Consider the following 23,728-nt stretch of genomic DNA (forward strand, 5'->3'; position numbering starts at 1 on the left):
AGACGTCATTGTCAACTTACGGACGTGGAGTTATTTCTGAACCTGACCCCGAAAAAGCACAAACATTCGCGAATTTGAAAAATTCGTAAATAACATACGTCACATTTCCTTCTCGCTCAGTTCACGTGTAATAAAGGAACGACAACCGTTAAATCCTTGGGATTTGCATGCCAGTAGTGTGTATTTTGGTTGTTGGTTGGTTTTACTTTAGAAATTTGTGGCGTCATCCTAGTTTACTTTGATTTTGTCCTATTACAGCCTTGTTTTGGTTTAGAATTATTGTTTTAACATTTGCATGTTTCTACGTATCCTTATTAGTCTGCTGGTCAAATTAACTGATTCTTTTGATGCCACTTTATTAGTATTAGATGCATCAAGCCAGTTTGTAATTTGGCTCACTCGGTATGTAAGTAATTTCCTGAAAAATTACTTCAAAAACTGTTCAAAATTCCAGTGGAATACCAGTTGACAACCTTTACTTTGGTTTACAATAAAACAATCAATTTACTAACTATTTAATATGAAATTGTAATTTTTTTGATTTGTTGGTTTAGAGAAATTTTATGAGAAAATTAGAAAAACCTTGTTACTACTGTTAATTTGATCAGCAGCTTAATTTTGACATTTTCGGTTTAATGTAAGTATATTTCACTTTTTTTAAATTAGGAACGAAACGTAGGCCAACGACTGAATATTATCATCGTGGCAGAGGGCGCCATCGATCGAAATGGCCAGCCAATCACCGCCGAGGACGTTAAAAAAGTCGTGGTCGACAATTTGCACCAAGACACCAGGGTGACAGTATTGGGTCACGTGCAAAGGGGTGGAAATCCTTCTGCTTTCGACAGAGTGTTGGTAAGTGTAAAATCTGTTTTTTTTTTTAACAAATTCTAGCTCGTATATTAAGGCTCTAGCACGTTTTAGAAGGCTCTGGAAACGTTTCAGAGGAACCTAGAAATCCTAGAAGCTTCTACAAAGATCCTGGAAGGTTGTCAAACTTTGCAGAACGTTCTAGTGTGTTTTAGCAGGCTCTTGAACGTCCTAGAAGCCTATATAATGTTCTAGGATAAGTTGCAAACGATTTAGCGAACTTGTACTGAGATCTAGAGGTTTCAGAGCGTTTCCAAACGCTCTACAATGTGCTAGATGCCTTTAGGATGTACTAGAAAACTGTGGAATCTTCTAAAACATTTTAGAAGGCTCTAGAACGTTATGACAAGTTCTAAAAATGTCTGCAAATATCTGCATGGTTTAGAACGTCACTGGAAAATTGTCAAACCCTGCAGAACGTTTTGAGAGACCTTGAATTCAGTTCTAAAAATGTCTACATAAATCTGCAAGATTTTAGAACGCCACAAAGAGCTTTAAAACTTTCTATGGTGGTTCTAGATGGTGCTGGAAGTCTTTAGGACGTTCTGGAAAACCCTCGAAGAAAAGAAAGAAAGGCTTTGGAGCGTTGCAAAAGCCTCTAGAACGTTTCAGGTTGTTTTGGAAAGCCTGAGAAGGCGTTAGAACCCTCTCGAACGTTCTGGAACTTTTCAAATAGATATAGAACGCTCTTAAATTTCCTAGAAACTTTTACAACGACCCAGATGGCATTGAAAGATTGATATTTAATTTTCTAAGACTTGTAATAACGTTTTGCATAAACGAACGAACGTTTTAGGGTTCTAGAATGGGTGCTGAAGCTGTAATGGCCTTAATGGAAGCGGACGAGCACTCGGAACCTTGCGTGATTTCATTGGATGGGAACCAAGCCGTTCGATTGCCTTTAATGGAATGCGTCAAGCAGACCAAGGCTGTAGCTCAGGTTGGTATTTGTTTGTTAACAGTCTGCGACAAAATTGCCTGTAAAACCCACTTGTAGACTCTGAATCACATTTTTAAGCACATTTTTGAAATCCTCGTTAAATTTTCTATCCAATAACCTAAAAAAAAACAGTAAAACAGTCGAGCCAGTAAGGGAAAAAAGCGCTGTCAAACTTCAACTGTCAGTAACTCAGTTTGAAGGACAGTTTCCGACAAAATCGTCTGTAAAACTCACTTGTAGTGACCGGATCACTGTTTTAAGCCCATTTTTGGAATCCTTATTGAATTTCCTATTCAATAACCTAAAAAAACACCAAAAAATCTGTACAGTCAGGTTGAAAAGCGCTGTCAAAGTTTGAACTGTAAAAATGACGGTTCAAAAAACACTCTGCAACAAAATCGCTTGTAAAACCCATTTGTAAAGACTGGATCACATTTTTAAGCACATTTTTGAAATCCTCGTTAAATTTTCTATCCAATAACCTAAAAAAACAGTAAAATAGTGGAGACAGTAAGGGAAAAACGCTCTGTCAAACTTCAGCTGTCAGTAATTTAGTTTGAAGGACAGTTTCCGACAAAATCGTCTGTTAAACTCACTTGTAGTGACCAGATCACCTTTTTAAGCCCATTTTTAGAATCTTCATTGAATTTCCTATTCAATAACCTAGAAAAGTACCAAGAAATCTGTACAGTTAAGGAGAAAAGCACTGTCAAAGTTTGCACTGTAAAAATGACGGTTCAAATGACACTCTGCAACAAAATCGTCTGTAACACCCACTTGTAAAGACTGGATCACATTTTTAAGCACATTTTTGGAATCCTCGTTAAATTTTCTATCCAATAACCTAAAAAAACAGTAAAATAGTCAAGACAGTAAGGGAAAAAAGCGCTGTCAAACTTCAGCTGTCAGTAATTTAGTTTGAAGGACAGTTTCCGACAAAATCGTCTGTTAAACTCACTTGTAGTGACCGGATCACCTTTTTAAGCCCATTTTTAGAATCTTCATTGAATTTCCTATTCAATAACCTAGAAAAGTACCAAGAAATCTGTACAGTTAAGGAGAAAAGCACTGTCAAAGTTTGCACTGTAAAAATGACGGTTCAAATGACACTCTGCAACAAAATCGTCTGTAACACCCACTTGTAAAGACTGGATCACATTTTTAAGCACATTTTTGGAATCCTCGTTAAATTTTCTATCCAATAACCTAAAAAAACAGTAAAATAGTCAAGACAGTAAGGGAAAAAAGCGCTGTCAAACTTCAGCTGTCAGTAATTTAGTTTGAAGGACAGTTTCCGACAAAATCGTCTGTTAAACTCACTTGTAGTGACCGGATCACCTTTTTAAGCCCATTTTTAGAATCTTCATTGAATTTCCTATTCAATAACCTAGAAAAGTACCAAGAAATCTGTACAGTTAAGGAGAAAAGCACTGTCAAAGTTTGCACTGTAAAAATGACGGTTCAAATGACACTCTGCAACAAAATCGTCTGTAAAACCCATTTGTAAAGACTGGATCACATTTTTAAGCACATTTTTGAAATCCTCGTTAAATTTTCTATCCAATAACCTAAAAAAACAGTAAAATAGTCAAGACAGTAAGGGAAAAAAGCGCTGTCAAACTTCAGCTGTCAGTAATTTAGTTTGAAGGACAGTTTCCGACAAAATCGTCTGTTAAACTCACTTGTAGTGACCGGATCACCTTTTTAAGCCCATTTTTAGAATCTTCATTGAATTTCCTATTCAATAACCTAGAAAAGTACCAAGAAATCTGTACAGTTAAGGAGAAAAGCACTGTCAAAGTTTGCACTGTAAAAATGACGGTTCAAATGACACTCTGCAACAAAATCGTCTGTAACACCCACTTGTAAAGACTGGATCACATTTTTAAGCACATTTTTGGAATCCTCGTTAAATTTTCTATCCAATAACCTAAAAAAACAGTAAAATAGTCAAGACAGTAAGGGAAAAAAGCGCTGTCAAACTTCAGCTGTCAGTAATTTAGTTTGAAGGACAGTTTCCGACAAAATCGTCTGTTAAACTCACTTGTAGTGACCGGATCACCTTTTTAAGCCCATTTTTAGAATCTTCATTGAATTTTCTATCCAATAACCTAAAAAAACAGTAAAATAGTCAAGACAGTAAGGGAAAAAAGCGCTGTCAAACTTCAGCTGTCAGTAATTTAGTTTGAAGAACAGTTTTCGACAAAATCGCCTGTAAATCTCACTTGTAGTGACTGGATCACATTTTTAAGCACATTTTTGGAATCCTCGTTAAATTTTCTATCCAATAACCTAAAAATCAGTAAAATAGTCGAGACAGTCAGAGAAAAAAGCGCTGTCAAACTTCAACTGCCAGTAGCTCAGTTCTAAAGGCAGTCTGTCACAAAATCGTCTGTAAATCCCACTTGTAGTTACCGGATCACCTTTTTAAGTTCATTTTTGGAATCCTTATTGAATTTCCTATTCAATAAACTAAAAAAACAGTACAATAGTCGGTACAGTTAAGGAGAAAAGCGCTGTCAAAGTTTGAACTTTAAAAATGACGGTTCAAAGGACACTCTGCAAGAAAATCGCCTGTCAAACCCATTTGTAGTGACCGGATCACTGTTTTAAGCCCATTTTTGGAATCCTTATTGAATTTCCTATTCAATAACCTAAAAAAACACCAAAAAATCTGTACAGTCAGGTTGAAAAGCGCTGTCAAAGTTTGAACTGTAAAAATGACGGTTCAAAAAACACTCTGCAACAAAATCGCTTGTAAAACCCATTTGTAAAGACTGGATCACATTTTTAAGCACATTTTTGGAATCCTCGTTAAATTTTCTATCCAATAACCTAAAAAAAACAGTAAAACAGTCGAGCCAGTAAGGGAAAAAAGCGCTGTCAAACTTCAACTGTCAGTAACTCAGTTTGAAGGACAGTTTCCGACAAAATCGTCTGTAAAACTCACTTGTAGTGACCGGATCACTGTTTTAAGCCCATTTTTGGAATCCTTATTGAATTTCCTATTCAATAACCTAAAAAAACACCAAAAAATCTGTACAGTCAGGTTGAAAAGCGCTGTCAAAGTTTGAACTGTAAAAATGACGGTTCAAAAAACACTCTGCAACAAAATCGCTTGTAAAACCCATTTGTAAAGACTGGATCACATTTTTAAGCACATTTTTGAAATCCTCGTTAAATTTTCTATCCAATAACCTAAAAAAACAGTAAAATAGTGGAGACAGTAAGGGAAAAACGCTCTGTCAAACTTCAGCTGTCAGTAATTTAGTTTGAAGGACAGTTTCCGACAAAATCGTCTGTTAAACTCACTTGTAGTGACCAGATCACCTTTTTAAGCCCATTTTTAGAATCTTCATTGAATTTCCTATTCAATAACCTAGAAAAGTACCAAGAAATCTGTACAGTTAAGGAGAAAAGCACTGTCAAAGTTTGCACTGTAAAAATGACGGTTCAAATGACACTCTGCAACAAAATCGTCTGTAACACCCACTTGTAAAGACTGGATCACATTTTTAAGCACATTTTTGGAATCCTCGTTAAATTTTCTATCCAATAACCTAAAAAAACAGTAAAATAGTCAAGACAGTAAGGGAAAAAAGCGCTGTCAAACTTCAGCTGTCAGTAATTTAGTTTGAAGGACAGTTTCCGACAAAATCGTCTGTAAAACTCACTTGTAGTGACCGGATCACTGTTTTAAGCCCATTTTTGGAATCCTTATTGAATTTCCTATTCAATAACCTAAAAAAACACCAAAAAATCTGTACAGTCAGGTTGAAAAGCGCTGTCAAAGTTTGAACTGTAAAAATGACGGTTCAAAAAACGCTCTGCAACAAAATCGCTTGTAAAACCCATTTGTAAAGACTGGATCACATTTTTAAGCACATTTTTGGAATCCTCGTTAAGTTTTCTATCCAATAACCTAAAAAAAACAGTAAAATAGTCGAGCCAGTAAGGGAAAAAAGCGCTGTCAAACTTCAACTGTCAGTAACTCAGTTTGAAGGACAGTTTCCGACAAAATCGTCTGTAAAACTCACTTGTAGTGACCGGATCACTGTTTTAAGCCCATTTTTGGAATCCTTATTGAATTTCCTATTCAATAACCTAAAAAAACACCAAAAAATCTGTACAGTCAGGTTGAAAAGCGCTGTCAAAGTTTGAACTGTAAAAATGACGGTTCAAAAAACACTCTGCAACAAAATCGCTTGTAAAACCCATTTGTAAAGACTGGATCACATTTTTAAGCACATTTTTGGAATCCTCGTTAAATTTTCTATCCAATAACCTAAAAAAAACAGTAAAATAGTCGAGCCAGTAAGGGAAAAAAGCGCTGTCAAACTTCAACTGTCAGTAACTCAGTTTGAAGGACAGTTTCCGACAAAATCGTCTGTAAAACTCACTTGTAGTGACCGGATCACTGTTTTAAGCCCATTTTTGGAATCCTTATTGAATTTCCTATTCAATAACCTAAAAAAACACCAAAAAATCTGTACAGTCAGGTTGAAAAGCGCTGTCAAAGTTTGAACTGTAAAAATGACGGTTCAAAAAACACTCTGCAACAAAATCGCTTGTAAAACCCATTTGTAAAGACTGGATCACATTTTTAAGCATATTTTTGAAATCCTCGTTAAATTTTCTATCCAATAACCTAAAAAAAACAGTAAAACAGTCGAGCCAGTAAGGGAAAAAAGCGCTGTCAAACTTCAACTGTCAGTAACTCAGTTTGAAGGACAGTTTCCGACAAAATCGTCTGTAAAACTCATTTTTAGTGACCGGATCACTGTTTTAAGCCCATTTTTGGAATCCTTATTGAATTTCCTATTCAATAACCTAAAAAAACACCAAAAAATCTGTACAGTCAGGTTGAAAAGCGCTGTCAAAGTTTGAACTGTAAAAATGACGGTTCAAAAAACACTCTGCAACAAAATCGCTTGTAAAACCCATTTGTAAAGACTGGATCACATTTTTAAGCCATAAACACGGTTTATAGGACAGTTTGCGACAAATTTCACCGTAAAACCCACTCGAGTGTTAATTAAGTTTGATTTTATTATTGATTTGTGCGATAATAGAAAATTGTAAATTCTCAGAAATTTTGAGGTTATGAATAAAAATGACCCAAAGGAAATTTCATATAAAAATTTCATGTTTCAATAAATACAACTTTCCTATTGAAAACTGTCCTGTAGATGTAGAGAATGCTTAGAAGATGAACAAACTTCGGGACATGTCCTTATGAGCTGTCCTGCCTTTTCTCACGCACGTTTGCGCATACTGGGACAGCCAATGCTGTTGCCCAGGGAGTATTGTCCCAACAACATGGTGGCTTTTATAAAGGACACTGTCCTGTAGGACGTTAATTTTCGCTTAAAAATTGCAATATAATAAGTAAACGATTTCAATCGTTATTTACCACGCCCCTGCTGTAATCAATGTTTCGTTTCCTGAACTATAATTAATTTAATAAAAATCACAAAATTTCAACAGGCTATGGCAGACAAAGAATGGGATAAAGCGGTGGAGTTGCGAGGAAAATCGTTCATCAGAAACTTGGAAACTTACAAACTGTTGACTCGTTTGAAGCCCCCAAAAAGTGCTTTTGACGACCAGGGTCGAGGCAGAGTAAGTTTCATATTTTTTTATACTAAAATCATTAAAAGAAACTTATTTAATGCTTCATAAAGGATCAGAAACGTCCACTCCAAAAGGTATTATTATTACTACTGTACTTTTAAACACTAGTGCAATACTAGGAGGCTTTCGGCACCCGAATAAGCTTGTTCTGTTATGATTTGGCCGTTGTTTCATATTTTTACATTGTACGGCAATGAAATCGATTAATTTTCTTATTTTACTAACACGTTTTCTTGATTTTTTTATTTATTTTAGCGTGATACCCTCTGGGGCTCGGTGAGTATATTTTTTACGAAACTCCGCTCACTGTCACCTGCTTTTCTTATTTCTGTATATATTTTGTATCTATACAATTTCGTTTTTTTAGTCTCTGCTGCTTTTTTTACGCTTCTTCTTTTATACTTTTTAGACAGGTCAGCTTCTGGACTATATTTTCAGACTTTATCTTTAGTGACTTTTTCTCGATAATGTAAAAATAAGCGAGATATTAAGGGTTAAAGAGAAATTTGTCAAAACCACTTGTTTGGTCTGTAAGGCTTAATTTTGACGCCCTCTAGCGACCGAAAGGTGACAACTATCACTTTATGTAGTCACTTCTTTAGAAAGCTTAAAATCTGTACTGTATTTTACCTTCAGTGGCTTTTGATCGTAAGTCTTCAAATAAAAGAGATATTAAGGTTCAAAGGGAAATTGGTGAAAACCACTTGTTTGGTGTGTAAAGCCGGATTTTGACGCCCTCTAGCGACCAAACGGTGACAACTATCACTTTATGTAGTGACATCTTTAGAAAGCTTAAAATCTGGACTGTATTTTACATTCAATGACATTCAAACGTAAGTCTTCAAATAAAGGAGATATTAAGGCTCAAAGGGAAATTGATTAAAACCACTTGTTTGGTGTGTAAAGCCGGATTTTGACGCCCTCTAGCGACCAAACGGTGACAACTATCACTTTATGTAGTGACATCTTTAAAAAGCTTAAAATCTGGTCTGTATTTTACCTTCAGTGGCTTTTGATCGTAAGTCTTCAAATAAAGGAGGTTTTAAGGCTCAAAGGGAAATTGGTGAAAACCACTTGTTTGGTGTGTAAGGCTTGATTTTGACGCCCTCTAGCGACCAAACGGTGACAACTATGACTTTATGTAGTCACTTCTTTAGAAAGCTTAAAATCTGTACTGTATTTTACCTTCAGTGGCTTTTGATCGTAAGTCTTCAAATAAAAGAGATATTAAAGCTCAAAGGGAAATTGGTCAAAACCAATTGTTTGCAGTGTAAAGCCGGATTTTGACGCCCTCTAGCGACCAAACGGTGACACCTATGACTGTATATAGTCACTTCTTTAGAAAGCTTAAAATCTGGACTGTATTTTACATTCAATGGCATTCAAACGTGAGTCTTCAAATAAAGGAGATATTAAGGCTCCAAGGGAAATTGATTAAAACCACTTGTTTGGTGTGTAAGGCTTGATTTTGACGCCCTCTAGCGACCAAACGGTGACAACTATCACTTTATGTAGTGACATCTTTAGAAAGCTTAAAATCTGTACTGTATTTTACCTTCAGTGGCTTTTGATCGTAAGTCTTCAAATAAAGGAGATTTTAAGCCTCAAAGGAAAATTGATTGATGATTGAGACTTGATTTTGACGCCCTCTAGCGACCAAACGGTGACAACTATGTCCATATGTAGCCATATTTTTAGAAAGACCAAAATCTGCACTATATTTTGCGTTCAGTGACTTTTTGTCGTGGATCTGAAAATATTGGAGATATCAAAGGGTCAAAGGCAAAAGTGGACAAAACCATTTGTTTTCCTCAAATTTTCGATGCACCAACTTATTTAACCTCAAATAACTCGTTAATTTGATTCGCTCTGTATACACTTTTATACGTCTATGGATAGGCCATAAAATGAGCTTTCCATTAACGTATCAAAGTTGGTTGGTTGGTGGTACGGTTTGGCCGCTAGAGGGCGTCAAAGTTGCACCACCAACTCTTTCAGTGCACCAACTCATTTAACCTCGAATAACTCGCTTATTTGCTAAACTTTTATATGAAATTTGATGTAAGTAGCTAAAAAAAGTGCAATTTTCTAGGGGGTTTTTAAAACAGTCCACGATAAGCTAAACTGAGTAGGTAAAAAGTGTTGAAAAATAGAAGAGACATTCAATTTATTAAAAATAAATGATTAGAAGGCACTAGAGAAACTGAAACTTCAATAAAACAATTTTGATGTTTTATTAGAGGATCTTTCCTTGCTTGCGTCACGTGACAGCTGTCTTAACTGTCAAAAGTCACTTACCAGCCACCTGAATGTATAAAATGCCAAATATATGCGTTTCTTTGAGGAATTGTACTTTGCAAGTTGTGTTTACACCTTCATGGAGCGAAATTTGACAGTTGGGACGTTAAGGAACACTCTGATACTTTGCTTGCGTCACGTGACAGCTGTCATAACTGTCAAAACTTAATTACCAGTGACCTGAAAGTATAAAACTTCAAATAGATGTTTTTTTTTTGAGGAATTGCACTGTAAGTTGTGTTAATAGCTCCGTGAAGCCAAATTTGACAGTCGAGACGTTAACGTACACTTTAATACTTTGATTATGTGTCACGTGACAGCTGTCATAACTGTGAGCAGTGGTTCTCACTCATTAAACGTCACTTGTCAATCGCTTGTCACTACAGCCGTAGAAAATGCAAAGCACTGTTGATTTTTCACGTTAGTAGTAGAATAGAAGGTACAGGGAGCCTGGCACGAGCCCCCGTGACGTAATTAGAGACACTTGCGTAACGTGTAGTGTGCATTGTTGTCAAAGTTTTCTTTAATAAAGTCTAAATTAACTAATTTTTTGTTTTTGAAATACTAGAACTAAAAAACATTCTGTATTTTAAAGTGAATATGCAAACCACCTGCAACGCCATTAGAATGTGATTCAGTGTGTATGGCTGTGGACGCTGAAACTTTGACATTTGGTAAAAATTCATATAAGACATATAGTTCAGAGAGACTGGATTTTTCTACGTCACGTGGGCCTTTTTTCGTATATGGTGTACCAAATAAGCATTCAATTGATTATCCAGTAATTTTGGGCAATACATTTTTTAAACACCCTGTACAACTACTGTACTAAATTATTCTGTGCTTTACGCGGTAGAACCTAGTGGGAAATAGAAGCTTTTTTCTCGATGGAAGTAAATTTTGAACGCAGCTGAATAATAGTGGGGGGAAGTAAGGTTTACACTGTTGCTTCACAAACCACTTTCTCCTCTCTCAAATTAAACTTTTTGTTGTTAAACTGCTTCAACTTTACCGAACCGTTGTGTTTCATTTGTCTTACTATGGCGGCCGTTTTCTAGGAAGGCTACACAATGGCCGTTATGCACATCGGGGCGCCTTGTTGCGGAATGAACGCGGCCGTGCGCTCGTTTGTGCGCAACTGCATCTACCGTGGCGACACCGTTCTGGGCATCCACGACGGTATCGAAGGACTGATAGCTGGAAATATCAAACACATGAGTAAGTTCCAGCTTTTTTGCTAATTTTTTAAAGAAAAATGTTGAATTAGTTAGGTATTTTAGAGAAGTGGGTAAATTGTACAGTTTTCGAGATATTTACAAAAAAGTACGAAATTTTAACGAGCAACTTTGTCGCCCTCTAGCGGCCAAACGGTTACACTTAGCCGCGCTAGGTCAACGTCACGTGAGAGCCCCATTCATTGGCTATCTATTGTCTTTTGGTGTGTTTATACTGAATGTTTCAAATAAGCGAGTTATTAGCGATTTTAGGGTAAAGTGCACCAAAATTACTTTCTTGCAACTTTAAGTTCCTTGAATCTCGTTGAAATTCCTGTTTTAGACTAAACTGGTTCTCAGAAACTCAAATCCGCTGTCAAAATGACGCTAATTGGTACCATTTTTGAGATAACCTTGATTTTTGTCATTTTTGGGTCAAAAATAAATTTATTAATAATTTATGATTTAAATAACAAAAACACAGTCTAAATTTGATTTATATTCAATTTTTAAACTATACATTTTGAGAGTCACGTGACTGTTTTTGACATACGTCAACTGTCAGTGTTGCTTAAGTTCAAAATTGCATAATCCACGTCACGTGACCTCGCTTTTAACAGGAACACGCGGTCACCACTAGCAGAGCGTTAGTTTTAAATTTAACTGTTTTTTTGGTGTTTTTTGTACACCCTGTATATGTTCAATCCTGTTGAAAGTGAAAGAGCAGTTTAAGACGAACATTTTGAGCTTTTTCCGGTCGCTGAAACCCTAAAAATGGCAAAGATACGGAATTTTCAAAATTTTGATGCAATTTCCAAAAAAAAAAGGAGAAAAATCGAATATCTCCGAAACGGTTAGAGTTACGGAAATATTGCAAAATAACCAAATGATTCAGAACAACTTTTTGCACCCAGTGTACTAGGTTTACAAGTTTATATTCACGTAGAACCGTGTAAACGCGGTCATAACTGGCAGAGCGCCTAGTTTCAAATTTAACTGTTCTTCTTTTTGTTTTTTTGAACATCCTGTATATGTTCAATCGTGTTGCAGTTAGCATGAAGTGAAAGAGCAGTTCAAGACGAACATTTTGAGCTTTTTCCGGTCGCTGAAACCCCAAAAATGGCAAAGATAAGGAATTTTCAAAATTTTGATGCAATTTCCAAAAAAAAAGAAGAAAAATCGAATATCTCCGAAACGGTTAGAGTTACAGAAATTTTGCAAGACACCAAAATTGTTCAGAACGACTTTCTGCACCCGGTGAACTAGGTTTACAAGTTTACATTCACGTAGAACCGTGTAAACGCGGTCATAACTGAGAGAGCGCTAGTTTCAAACTTAACTGTTTTTCTTTTTTTTTTTTTTGAACACCCTGTATATGTTTCATCGTGTTGCAGTTAGCATGAGGTGAAAGAGCAGTTCAAGTCAAACATTTTGAGATTTTTCCGGTCGATGAAATTCCAAAAATGGCGGAGTTACAGAATTTTCAAAATTTTGATGCAATTTTCAAAAAAAAAAGAAGAAAAATCGAATATCTCGTAAACGGTTAAAGTTACGGAAATTTTGCTAGAGACCAAAAATATTCAAAATTTTCAGACTTTTTACACCCAGTGGACTAGGTTTACAGTTGCTGAAAATCCAATAATGGCAAAGATACGGAATTTTCAAAATTTTGATGCAATTTCCAAAAAAAAATCGAATATATGCGAAATTAACCGTTTCGGAGATATTTCGGAGTAGCATGAGGTGAAAAAGCAGTTTAACACAAACATTTTGAGCTTTTTTCGGTCGATGAAACTCCAAAAATGGCGGAAGTACGGAGTTTTGAAAATTTTTATGCAAATTTAAAAAAAAAGTCGAATATCTCGTAAACGGTTAAAGTTACGAAAATTTTGCAAGAGACCAGAAAAGTTTAGAATGACTTTCTGTATCCAGTGGACTAGGTTTCGGTTTCAGTTTAGGTTAGGTTAGTAACATAATTGTTATTTGAGATTACCTCAGACAACTTGTAACAAATGAAAATACCCATTTCTTCAGTTGGTTAAAACTTTTAATGATTACTGCTACAGGTTATATATACAGTGTGGAACAGCCAAATGGAATAAATTCGATAACGAACAAATGAGAACGTGTTGGGAAAAACGCTTGGACACGTCGATTTGTATTTTTAGATGCGCATTTATTAAAAAAAATAAAAATTATATAGGGTGTGTCATGTGACAGTGGCCGATACCAACTTTCTTATTTTAAATACAACCCCCTGTATGTTATAATTTTTTTGGATTCTTCAGAAAATTCTAGACATAATTCATGTACAATGTCCCATACCTATCTTCAACTGTTTCGGAAATATTAAGAGTTTTCAGATGTATTACTAAAATTAATATTAAGAAAAGAAAATTATTTTATTTCACAAATAATGTAAAAAAAAACAAAAAAACATTAATTTCAATGTAAGAGATGTTCAAAATGTTCGTGAAAATAAGTATTGAGTGTAATGTAGCGAATTTGTGAAATAAAATAATTTTCTTTTTTTAATGTTAATTGTTGTAATACATCTGAAACATTTAATATTTCCGAAACAGTTGAAGATAGGTATGGGACATTGTACATGAATTATGTCTAGAATTTTCTGAAGAATCCAAAAAACTAATAATATACAGGGGGTTGTATTTAAAATAAGAAAGTTGGTATCGGCCACTGTCACATGACACACCCTATATAATTTTTATTTTTTTTAATAAATGCGCATCTAAAAATACAAATCGACGTGTCCAAGCGTTTTTCCCAACACGCTCTCATTTATTCGTTATCGAATTTATTCCATTTGGCTGTTCCACACTGTATATATATATTTAATATTTATTGTACAGTACAAGGTACAGTAAAAAGGACTATCGGCCGCGTGGCCTTTCTGCCCATGATACATGATGAAATTCTGATGAAAAATTCTAGTTAATACACGTAATATTGACAATAAATAATTACTATATACACTAATATTTACTTACATACGGATGTTTTTTACATTTGATTGAAATGCTCCAACAGAGTGGAGTGGGGAGACGTGAAGCGGGATTGTCGAGTTGGTCTTTGAAGGGAAATAGGGTTTATTATGGTCCAGTTCTGGGGGTTGTTATTCCATTTTGTCTGTAGTTGTGTTAGTCGTTCAGTAATTCTTGTCATTTTAGTTCGTTCGTACAAAAATTCATTGGATGGGTTGTGAAGCGGGTTTTGGGGGTGTCTAATTTTTGTTATGAGTCTAAGAGCAATTTGTTCTGTGACCTGTATGTGTTTTTTGTCTTGTCAGTTGCATTTGCTCTTAGTAATATGTCCATAATCAAGTAGAGGTCTGCATATAGATTTATATATTTTGGTTGCGGTCTTTGTACTTATTCCTTTGTCTTTGTATGTAAGTGTTCTGAAGTGTTTTGTTCTTTTTATGATTTCTTTTCTTATGTTTGGTAAATTTTAGTTTTTGGTCAAGTGTTACTCCTAAGTATTTCACGTCTTACAGGTTATATTAATACTGTTTTATTATTTAAACTTAGATTGGTCAGACGTAACCGGTTGGGTAGGTCACGGAGGTGCTTATTTGGGTACCAAACGTACACTGCCCGGGAACCGTATGGGTCTTATAGCGTCCAGGATGGAAGAGTTTGGTATTCAAGCTCTCTTGATTATCGGCGGTTTTGAGGTAATTTTCTAGTTGTATTATCTTCAAAAATTATTGAAAGTTTAAAAAAATTAATAAAATTCTGCTCTGAGAGCCAAACTTGATAAAAACTCCTGTAAAAAATTACCAATATAATAATCAGGACATATTTGTCCAATCTCCTTTGGTAAATATTTAAAAAAAAATATGTTTAAAAGCTTTATTTTTCTGAATCTAAGTGATTTTGTGTGAAATTTCAGGGTTTCCAAGCGGCCTTACAATTGAGCGAAAACCGCGACGAACACCACGCTTTCCGTATACCAATCATGGTGATACCGAGTACCATTTCGAATAACGTGCCCGGTACCGAATTTTCTCTGGGTTGCGATACCGCATTGAACGAAATCACCGAGATCTGCGACCGGATCCGTCAATCCGCTCAGGGTACCAAGAGGCGGGTGTTTGTTATTGAAACGATGGGCGGTTATTGCGGGTGAGTTTAATAATTTTCAGTTTGGCAGGAGGTTTCTTAAATTCCTCAGAATTTAGGCAAATTTCGACTTCGAACTCTGAATTTACATTGTCACATTGAGCTTTTGCAATGTTCAAACCAAATTAGACAAAATTTTTCAGTTTGGCAACATTGCAAACATTCTTCGAAGCAAATTAGTAAAATTTGTTAATTTTGGCTGCATTGCAAACACACTTCAAAAAAATTAGTCGGACTTGTCAGTTTGGTTACATTACAAACACTCTTCGAACCAAAATTGTACCAAATTACCAAATTTTCAATCTAAATTAGGAGAGTTTGTTAATTTGGCAACATTGCAAGCAAACACACTTCAAAGAAATTAGTTGAACTTGTCAGTTTGGACAGATTGGAAACACTCTTCAAACCAAATTAGTAAAATTAGTCAGTTTGGCAACATTGCAAACACTCTTTGATCTTAATTAATAGAATTTGTTAATTTGTCAACATTGCAACCACACTCTTCGAACCAAAATAGTAGAATTTGTCAGTTTGACAACATTGCATTTTAATTTCCGAGTGTGTTGATAGAATGTGACAGAAGAAGCTGACAAAAACGGATTCCTGTCACATTCTACAGGTCTTTCTCTTGATAATTATCTTCCCTCGTTTCAAGAATACGCACCGAATTACCACAAATTCAACATTTCGTCTGACAGATGACACTAATGACAAAACTGTCAAATGGCCCTGTTCGAACAATAGTCAACAATGTTGCCAGGTCTACCATTAAAACGTTTATATCTACCGTTTTTGTGGTTCTTTTACCGTTCTCCCGTTTTATTTATATAATATAATCTACCGTTTTTATTTACATTGTTATTATGTTGTTTGTGAAACTTTTTATATACTTTTTCAGTTTATTGAATAGGAAATTGAGTGAGGATTCTAAAAATCCACTTAAAACAGTCATTTTCTTCCTCCAAATTATCCTCTAAAACCACGTGATGTCTGTCACTAAAGTCAAAAGTGCCTGTCACTAAGAGTTGCAAGAATTACATTTTAACACAGTTTTCGAAACAAGACGATTTTCTCAGATTTATGACAGTTATTTTGACAATTGTCATGTGATCGTCTAGTTAAATGGTGTTCTAGAACCACGTGACAACTGTCACGAATGACAAAACTTTCAAACTGCTCAAAAGTTGCAAAAATGAGGGCTTAGAAAAGTTTTCTTGCAGTATTCGATATAAAACGTGTTTCTGAGATTTACGACAGTTATTTTGACAGTAGTCACGTGACTGTCTAGCCAAATTATCCACTAAAACCACGTAATATTTCTCACTGGTGTCAAAACCACGTGACAACTGTCACTAATGTCAAAACTGTCAAACTATGCTCAAAAGTTGCAAAACTCACGGTTTAGAAACGTTTTCCTGCAGTATTTGATATAAAACGTGTTTTTGAGATTTATGACAGTTTTTTTGACAATTGTCACGTGAATAGTGTTCTACAATCACGCTACAACTGCCACTAACGTCAAAACTGTCAAACTGTGCTCAAAATTTGCAAAAATCAGAGCTTAGAAAAATGTTCTTGCAGTATTTGATATGAAGAGTGTTTTTGAGAATTATGACGGTTATTTTGACAATTGTCACGTGACCGTCTAGCTAAATAGTGTTCAACAATCACATGACAACTGTCACTAAAGTCAAAACTGTCAAACGATGCTTTAAAGTTGCAAAAATCAGGGTTTAGAGACGTTTTCTTGCAGAATTCGATATGAAGAGTGTTTTTCAGATTTATGACAGTTATTATGACAATTGCCACGTGACCGTCTAGCTAAATAGTGTTCAACAATCACATGACAACTGTCACTAAAGTCAAAACTGTCAAACGATGCTTTAAAGTTGCAAAAATCAAGGTTTAGAGACGTTTTCTTGCAGAATTCGATATGAAGAGTGTTTTTCAGATTTATGACAGTTTTTTTGACAATTGTCACGTGAATAGTGTTCTACAATCACGCTACAACTGCCACTAACGTCAAAACTGTCAAACTGTGCTCAAAATTTGCAAAAATCAGAGCTTAGAAAAATGTTCTTGCAGTATTTGATATGAAGAGTGTTTTTGAGAATTATGACGGTTATTTTGACAATTGTCACGGGACCGTCTAGCTAAATAGTGTTCAACAATCACATGACAACTGTCACTAAAGTCAAAACTGTCAAACGATGCTTTAAAGTTGCAAAAATCAGGGTTTAGAGACGTTTTCTTGCAGAATTCGATATGAAGAGTGTTTTTCAGATATATGACAGTTTTTTTGACAATTGTCACGTGAATAGTGTTCTACAATCACGCTACAACTGCCACTAACGTCAAAACTGTCAAACTGTGCTCAAAATTTGCAAAAATCAGAGCTTAGAAAAATGTTCTTGCAGTATTTGATATGAAGAGTGTTTTTGAGAATTATGACGGTTATTTTGACAATTGTCACGTGACCGTCTAGCTAAATAGTGTTCAACAATCACATGACAACTGTCACTAAAGTCAAAACTGTCAAACGATGCTTTAAAGTTGCAAAAATCAGGGTTTAGAGACGTTTTCTTGCAGAATTCGATATGAAGAGTGTTTTTCAGATTTATGACAGTTATTATGACAATTGCCACGTGACCGTCTAGCTAAATAGTGTTCAACAATGACATGACAACTGTCACTAAAGTCAAAACTGTCAAACGATGCTTTAAAGTTGCAAAAATCAGGGTTTAGAGACGTTTTCTTGCAGAATTCGATATGAAGAGTGTTTTTCAGATTTATGACAGTTATTATGACAATTGCCACGTGACCGTCTAGCTAAATAGTGTTCAACAATCACATGACAACTGTCACTAAAGTCAAAACTGTCAAACGATGCTTTAAAGTTGCAAAAATCAGGGTTTAGAGACGTTTTCTTGCAGAATTCGATATGAAGAGTGTTTTTCAGATTTATGACAGTTATTTTGACAATTGTCACGTGACCGTCTAGCTAAATAGTGTTCTACAATTACGTGACAACTGTCACTAAAGTCAAAACTGTCAAACTGTGCTCTAAAGTTGCAAAAATCAGGGCTTAGCAAAGTTTTCTTGCAGAATTCGATATGAAGTAAGTGTAAATGAGTATAAGTAAGCTGAACGGCACTTTATAGCTTTACGAATACAATTGTGACAGTCATTAAGGTAATGACAGATGAAATGACAATGTCAAACTAGTCACCATACTTTAAAACTGTCAAAATCACAACCATAAACCTATAAAATGATTCTATAGGGCCAATCAACTTTCAGGGTTACTTTATTGTTGTATTGTAATTTTTGGATGGATTTTGACAGATTTGACATGTAGCTGTCAATTTTGAACGCGGCTTGATTTGTCACAAACGCGACAACTGTCAAAAATGACTGTTTAAAGAGCTATAAAGCTACAAAACATACATGAAAACAGTGTAAATCAGTATAAGTAAGCTGAACGGCACATTATAAAATTTTCTAAAATTATGTTAAAACCATGTCTTCTTGCTGATAATTTTTGACTTGTTGTGACAGTTATTTGGCCACTTTGTCCGGATTGGCCGGTGGCGCGGACGCCGCCTACATCTACGAAGAGAAATTCACCATCAAAGACCTGCAACAAGACGTCTATCACATGGCCACGAAAATGTCCGAAGGAGTGCAACGAGGTCTAATTTTGCGCAACGAGAAAGCTTCGGACAATTACAACACCGAATTCATTTACCGGCTCTATTCGGAAGAGGGCAAAGGACTGTTCAGTGCCAGAATGAACGTTTTAGGTGCGTATTTCCTTTTAACAGGTTGGCAAAATGTCAATTGGCAAACAATTGGAAGATGGTTTAGTTGAGCCACTCTGTATACAGTTCCAGTGGGAAATTTGCCGTTCAAAGCCCGGATTCAGTTTCTTTGACTTTTTTTACGCAAGTTTTGTTGTTTCGACTTTTTCCGTATCTTTACTAGTTTGAGAGATATTCCAGAAAGCAGTTTAAGTGCCAAAAACTTCATTTTTTTTAATAAGTGCTGCAATTCTTTGATTGTCAATATCTCAGGTACTTTTTGGGTTACAGTGACGTTAAACCACTCAAAAAATCCAGTTTTTTCTCTTTTTTCTCCTGATAAGCTTCATTATAATTTCTGTGGCCTCTGGCGTACAGGGTGGACCGGAAAAGTGGAGGTGGTAAGGTTGGGTCACTCTGTATACACTTCCAGTGGGAAATTGGCCGTTCAAAGCCCGGATTCAGTTTCTTTAACCTTTTTTACGCAAGTTTCATCATTTCCACTGTTTTCGTATCTCTACTAATTTGGGAGATATTCCAAAAAAACAGTTTTATGAACCAAAAACTTAATTTCCTTTAATAAGTGCTGCGACTGTCAATATCTCAGCTACTTTTTGGGTTACAGTGACGTTAAACCACTAAAAAAATCCAGTTTTTTCTCTTTTTTCTCCTGATAAGCTTCATTATAATTTCCGTGGCCTCTGGTGTACAGGGTGGACCCGAGAAGTGGAGGTGGTAAGGTTGAGCCACTCTGTATACACTTCCAGTGGGAAATTGGCCGTTCAAAGCCCGGATTCAGTTTCTTTAACCTTTTTTACGCAAGTTTCATCAGTTCCACTGTTTTCGTATCTCTACTAATTTGGGAGATATTCCAAAAAAACAGTTTTATGAACCAAAAACTTAATTTCCTTTAATAAGTGCTGCGACTGTCAATATCTCAGCTACTTTTTGGGTTACAGTGACGTTAAACCACTAAAAAAATTCAGGTTTTTCTCCTTTTTCTCCTGATAAGCTTCATTATAATTTCCGTGGCCTCTGGTGTACAGGGTGGACCCGAGAAGTGGAGGTGGTAAGGTTGGGTCACTCTGTATACACTTCCAGTGGGAAATTGACCGTTCAAAGCCCGGATTCAGTTTCTTTGACCTTTTTTACGCAAGTTTCATCGTTTCCACTGTTTTCGTATCTCTACTAATTTGGGAGATATTCCAAAAAAACAGTTTTAAGAACCAAAAACTTAATTTCCTTTAATAAGTGCTGCGACTGTCAATATCTCAGCTACTTTTTGGGTTACAGTGACGTTAAACCACTCAAAAAATCCAGTTTTTTCTCTTTTTTCTCCTGATAAGCTTCATTATAATTTCCGTGGCCTCTGGCGTACAGGGTGGACCGGAAAAGTGGTGGTGGTAAGGTTGGGTCACTCTGTATACACTTCCAGTGGGAAATTGGCCGTTCAAAGCCCGGATTTAGTTTCTTTGCCTTTTTTACGCAAGTTTTGTTGTTTCGACTTTTTCCGTATCTTTACTAGTTTGAGAGATATTCCAGAAAGCAATTTTAAGTGCCAAAAACTTCATTTTCTTTAATAAGTGCTGCAATACTTTGACTGTCAATATCTCAGCTACTTTTTGGGTTACAGTGACGTTAAACCACTCAAAAAATCCAGTTTTCTCTCCTTTTATTCCTGATAAGCTTCATTATAATTTCCGTGGCTTCTGGTGTACAGGGTGGACCCGAAAACTGGAGGTGGTAAGGTTGGGTCACTCTGTATACACTTCCAGTGGGAAATTGACCGTTCAAAGCCCGGATTCAGTTTCTTTGACCTTTTTTACGCAAGTTTTGTTGTTTCGACTTTTTCCGTATCTTTACCAGTTTGAGAGATATTCCAGAAAGCAGTTTTAAGTGCCAAAAACTTCATTTTCTTTAATAAGTGCTGCAATACTTTGACTGTCAATATCTCAGCTACTTTTTGGGTTACAGTGACGTTAAACCACTCAAAAAATCCAGTTTTTTCTCCTTTTTATCCTCTACTAGTTTGGGAGATATTCCAATACCATACTATTACAGGTCACATGCAACAAGGAGGTTCCCCCTCTCCGTTCGACAGGAATTTAGGCACGAAAATGGCGGCCAAAGCTGTGGATTGGATGGTTTGTCAGTTGAAGAACAACACAGACCACGAAGGGAAAATCAACTGTACCGACCCGAACACAGCTTGTTTGCTTGGTATAGTCAAACGCCAGTACAAGTGCACCAGTTTGCAAACGTTGAAGGAACAAACCAACTTTGAGTAAGTGATTTTGGTTTTCTCGGTGTTGGTTTCTAGTCCACTGTGTAGGCCAGAGTTTTGCTTCACAGCTATTTTTTTGCTGCTCACTGTGTATAACTTTTTGTTATTTTTGTGGCGAAAAAACGGTGTAGGACACGTATAATCGTTATTGGTTTATACCAAATTGATTTAAAGCTTAAACGTTTAGTAAGGTGGCCTGGAACGAATGTGTATACAAAGTAATTAAATATAGTGTGTCCCAAGAAATATTTTCAGTTACTGGAAATGTCCACAAGGGGGCGTACCGATAATACTTGCATTTATTTAGGTTAGGTTAGGTGACATATGCTGGACAATACACAGAAAATATGTAATTTTCTAGCAAAAGAATAGACACACAAAACGTACTAAGAATACTCCACTAAAAGGTTGTCAAAAGTTCAAATGTCAATTTAAAACGATGAATTTTTGTGGGTCGGTAAAGTAGGTCGCTAGACTTTTATTGTAAAATTTTTCTAAAATTTCCCCACTGAGAATTTGACCACTAGAGGGCGTCGAATGTAACAGATTTTTGTTTCAGATGACATAACTTTGACAAGCTGTCAAAATTTCAAATGTCAATTTAGCGCGTTGAATTTTTGGGGGTCGGTAAAGTAGGTCGCTAGACTTTTGTTGTAAAATTTTTCTAAAATTTCCCCACTGAGAATTTGACCACTAGAGGGCGTCGAATGTAACAGATTTTTGTTTCAGATGACATAACTTTGACAAGCTGTCAAAATTTCAAAATGTCAATTTAGCGCGTTGAATTTTTGTGGGTCGGTAAAGTAGGTCGCTAGACTTTTATTGTAAAATTTTTCTCGAATTTCCCCACTGAAACTTTGACCACTAGAGGGCGTCGAATGTAACAGATTTTTTTTTAGGTGACATAACTTTGACAAGCTGTCAAAATTTCAAAATGTCAATTTAGCGCGTTGAATTTTTGTGGGTCGGTAAAGTAGGTCGCTAGACTTTTATTGTAAAATTTTTCTAAAATTTTCCCACTGAAACTTTGACCACTAGAGGGCGTCGAATGTAACAGATTTTTGTTTCAGATGACATAACTTTGACAAGCTGTCAAAATTTCAAAATGTCAATTTAGCGCGTTGAATTTTTGTGGGTCGGTAAAGTAGGTCGCTAGACTTTTGTTGTAAAATTTTTCTAAAATTTCCCCACTGAGAATTTGACCACTAGAGGGCGTCGAATGTAACAGATTTTTGTTTCAGATGACATAACTTTGACAAGCTGTCAAAATTTCAAATGTCAATTTAGCGCGTTGAATTTTTGTGGGTCGGTAAAGTAGGTCGCTAGACTTTTGTTGTAAAATTTTTCTAAAATTTCCCCACTGAGAATTTGACCACTAGAGGGCGTCGAATGTAACAGATTTTTGTTTCAGATGACATAACTTTGACAAGCTGTCAAAATTTCAAATGTCAATTTAGCGCGTTGAATTTTTGGGGGTGGGTAAAGTAGGTCGCTAGACTTTTATTGTAAAATTTTTCTAAAATTTTCCCACTGAAACTTTGACCACTAGAGGGCGTCGAATGTAACAGATTTTTTTTTAGGTGACATAACTTTGACAAGCTGTCAAAATTTCAAATGTCAATTTAGCGCGTTGAATTTTTGGGGGTGGGTAAAGTAGGTCGCTAGACTTTTGTTGTAAAATTTTTCTAAAATTTCCCCACTGAGAATTTGACCACTAGAGGGCGTCGAATGTAACAGATTTTTGTTTCAGATGACATAACTTTGACAAGCTGTCAAAATTTCAAAATGTCAATTTAGCGCGTTGAATTTTTGGGGGTCGGTAAAGTAGGTTGCTAGACTTTCATTGTGGAAATTTTTCTCGAATTTCCCCACTGAAACCTTGACCACTAGAGGGCGTCGAATGTAACAGATTTTTTTTTAGGTGACATAACTTTGACAAGCTGTCAAAATTTCAAATGTCAAGTTAGCGCGTTGAATTTTTGGTGGTCGGTAAAGTAGGTTACTAGACTTTCATTGTGGAAATTTTCCTTCTGCGAACAAGCTGTCATTTTGACGGTTCTCTTCGATTTTTAAAAGTCCAGGTAGTGTTTTGATGAAAATTGTTTTTTTTTGGAATTTTGAAAGTTTATGTCACATATTTTGGCTGTTTCATTTGATTGTAAAAATTCCTTGAAAATTCTAAAAGTTTGTTATTTTTAGAAATCCTTTTCAAAGTAATCTAAAATCGATTTGCGTCAAATTGCTGTCATTTTGACTTTATTTTGATTTTAAACTATTTTTCAGAATTGAAATTTGAAAATTGTGTGTATCTTAATTGAAATTTTGAAATTTTTTAAATAATCAAGAGAATCTATCAGGGCGTGGCTCCGTTATTTGAGAAATGACAGCAAAATTGTATAATAGGAAGTTGTAGGAAATGTTTGAGTTTTAGAGCATTTTTGTCTTAAAAGGGAGTTACAGGCCGAAAAATGTCAGTGACTCCAAAGAGTAAGCTCAACAGAGCATAGCTCTGTTATTTGAGGAGTGACAGCAAAATTGTAAATTAG

The 23,728-nt window shown here is 35.7% G+C and overlaps 1 protein-coding gene across 10 annotated transcripts in view; it reads left to right on the forward strand.

Moving 5' to 3' along the window:
* Pfk (ATP-dependent 6-phosphofructokinase) overlaps positions 1–23,728 on the forward strand; it is a 53,710-nt gene that overhangs the window by 16,634 nt on the left and 13,348 nt on the right. For 7 of the 10 annotated variants that reach the window (XM_081988737.1, XM_081988729.1, XM_081988727.1 and 4 more), the window contains exons 8-16: positions 667–855; positions 1,667–1,810; positions 7,298–7,432; positions 7,700–7,720; positions 10,801–10,960; positions 14,505–14,650; positions 14,869–15,101; positions 18,657–18,901; positions 20,960–21,182. In XM_081988737.1, coding sequence (XP_081844863.1) covers positions 667–855; positions 1,667–1,810; positions 7,298–7,432; positions 7,700–7,720; positions 10,801–10,960; positions 14,505–14,650; positions 14,869–15,101; positions 18,657–18,901; positions 20,960–21,182 — 1,496 coding nt within the window. The remainder of the gene's footprint in view (positions 1–666; positions 856–1,666; positions 1,811–7,297; positions 7,433–7,699; positions 7,721–10,800; positions 10,961–14,504; positions 14,651–14,868; positions 15,102–18,656; positions 18,902–20,959; positions 21,183–23,728) is intronic. The other 3 variants (XM_081988732.1, XM_081988736.1, XM_081988735.1) reach the window with 1 other exon arrangement.

This window comes from Ips typographus, linkage group LG10 (assembly GCF_016097725.1).
Source record: "Ips typographus isolate SLU linkage group LG10, UJ_Ityp_2.0, whole genome shotgun sequence".
NCBI classification, from domain to species: Eukaryota; Metazoa; Arthropoda; class Insecta; order Coleoptera; family Curculionidae; genus Ips; species Ips typographus.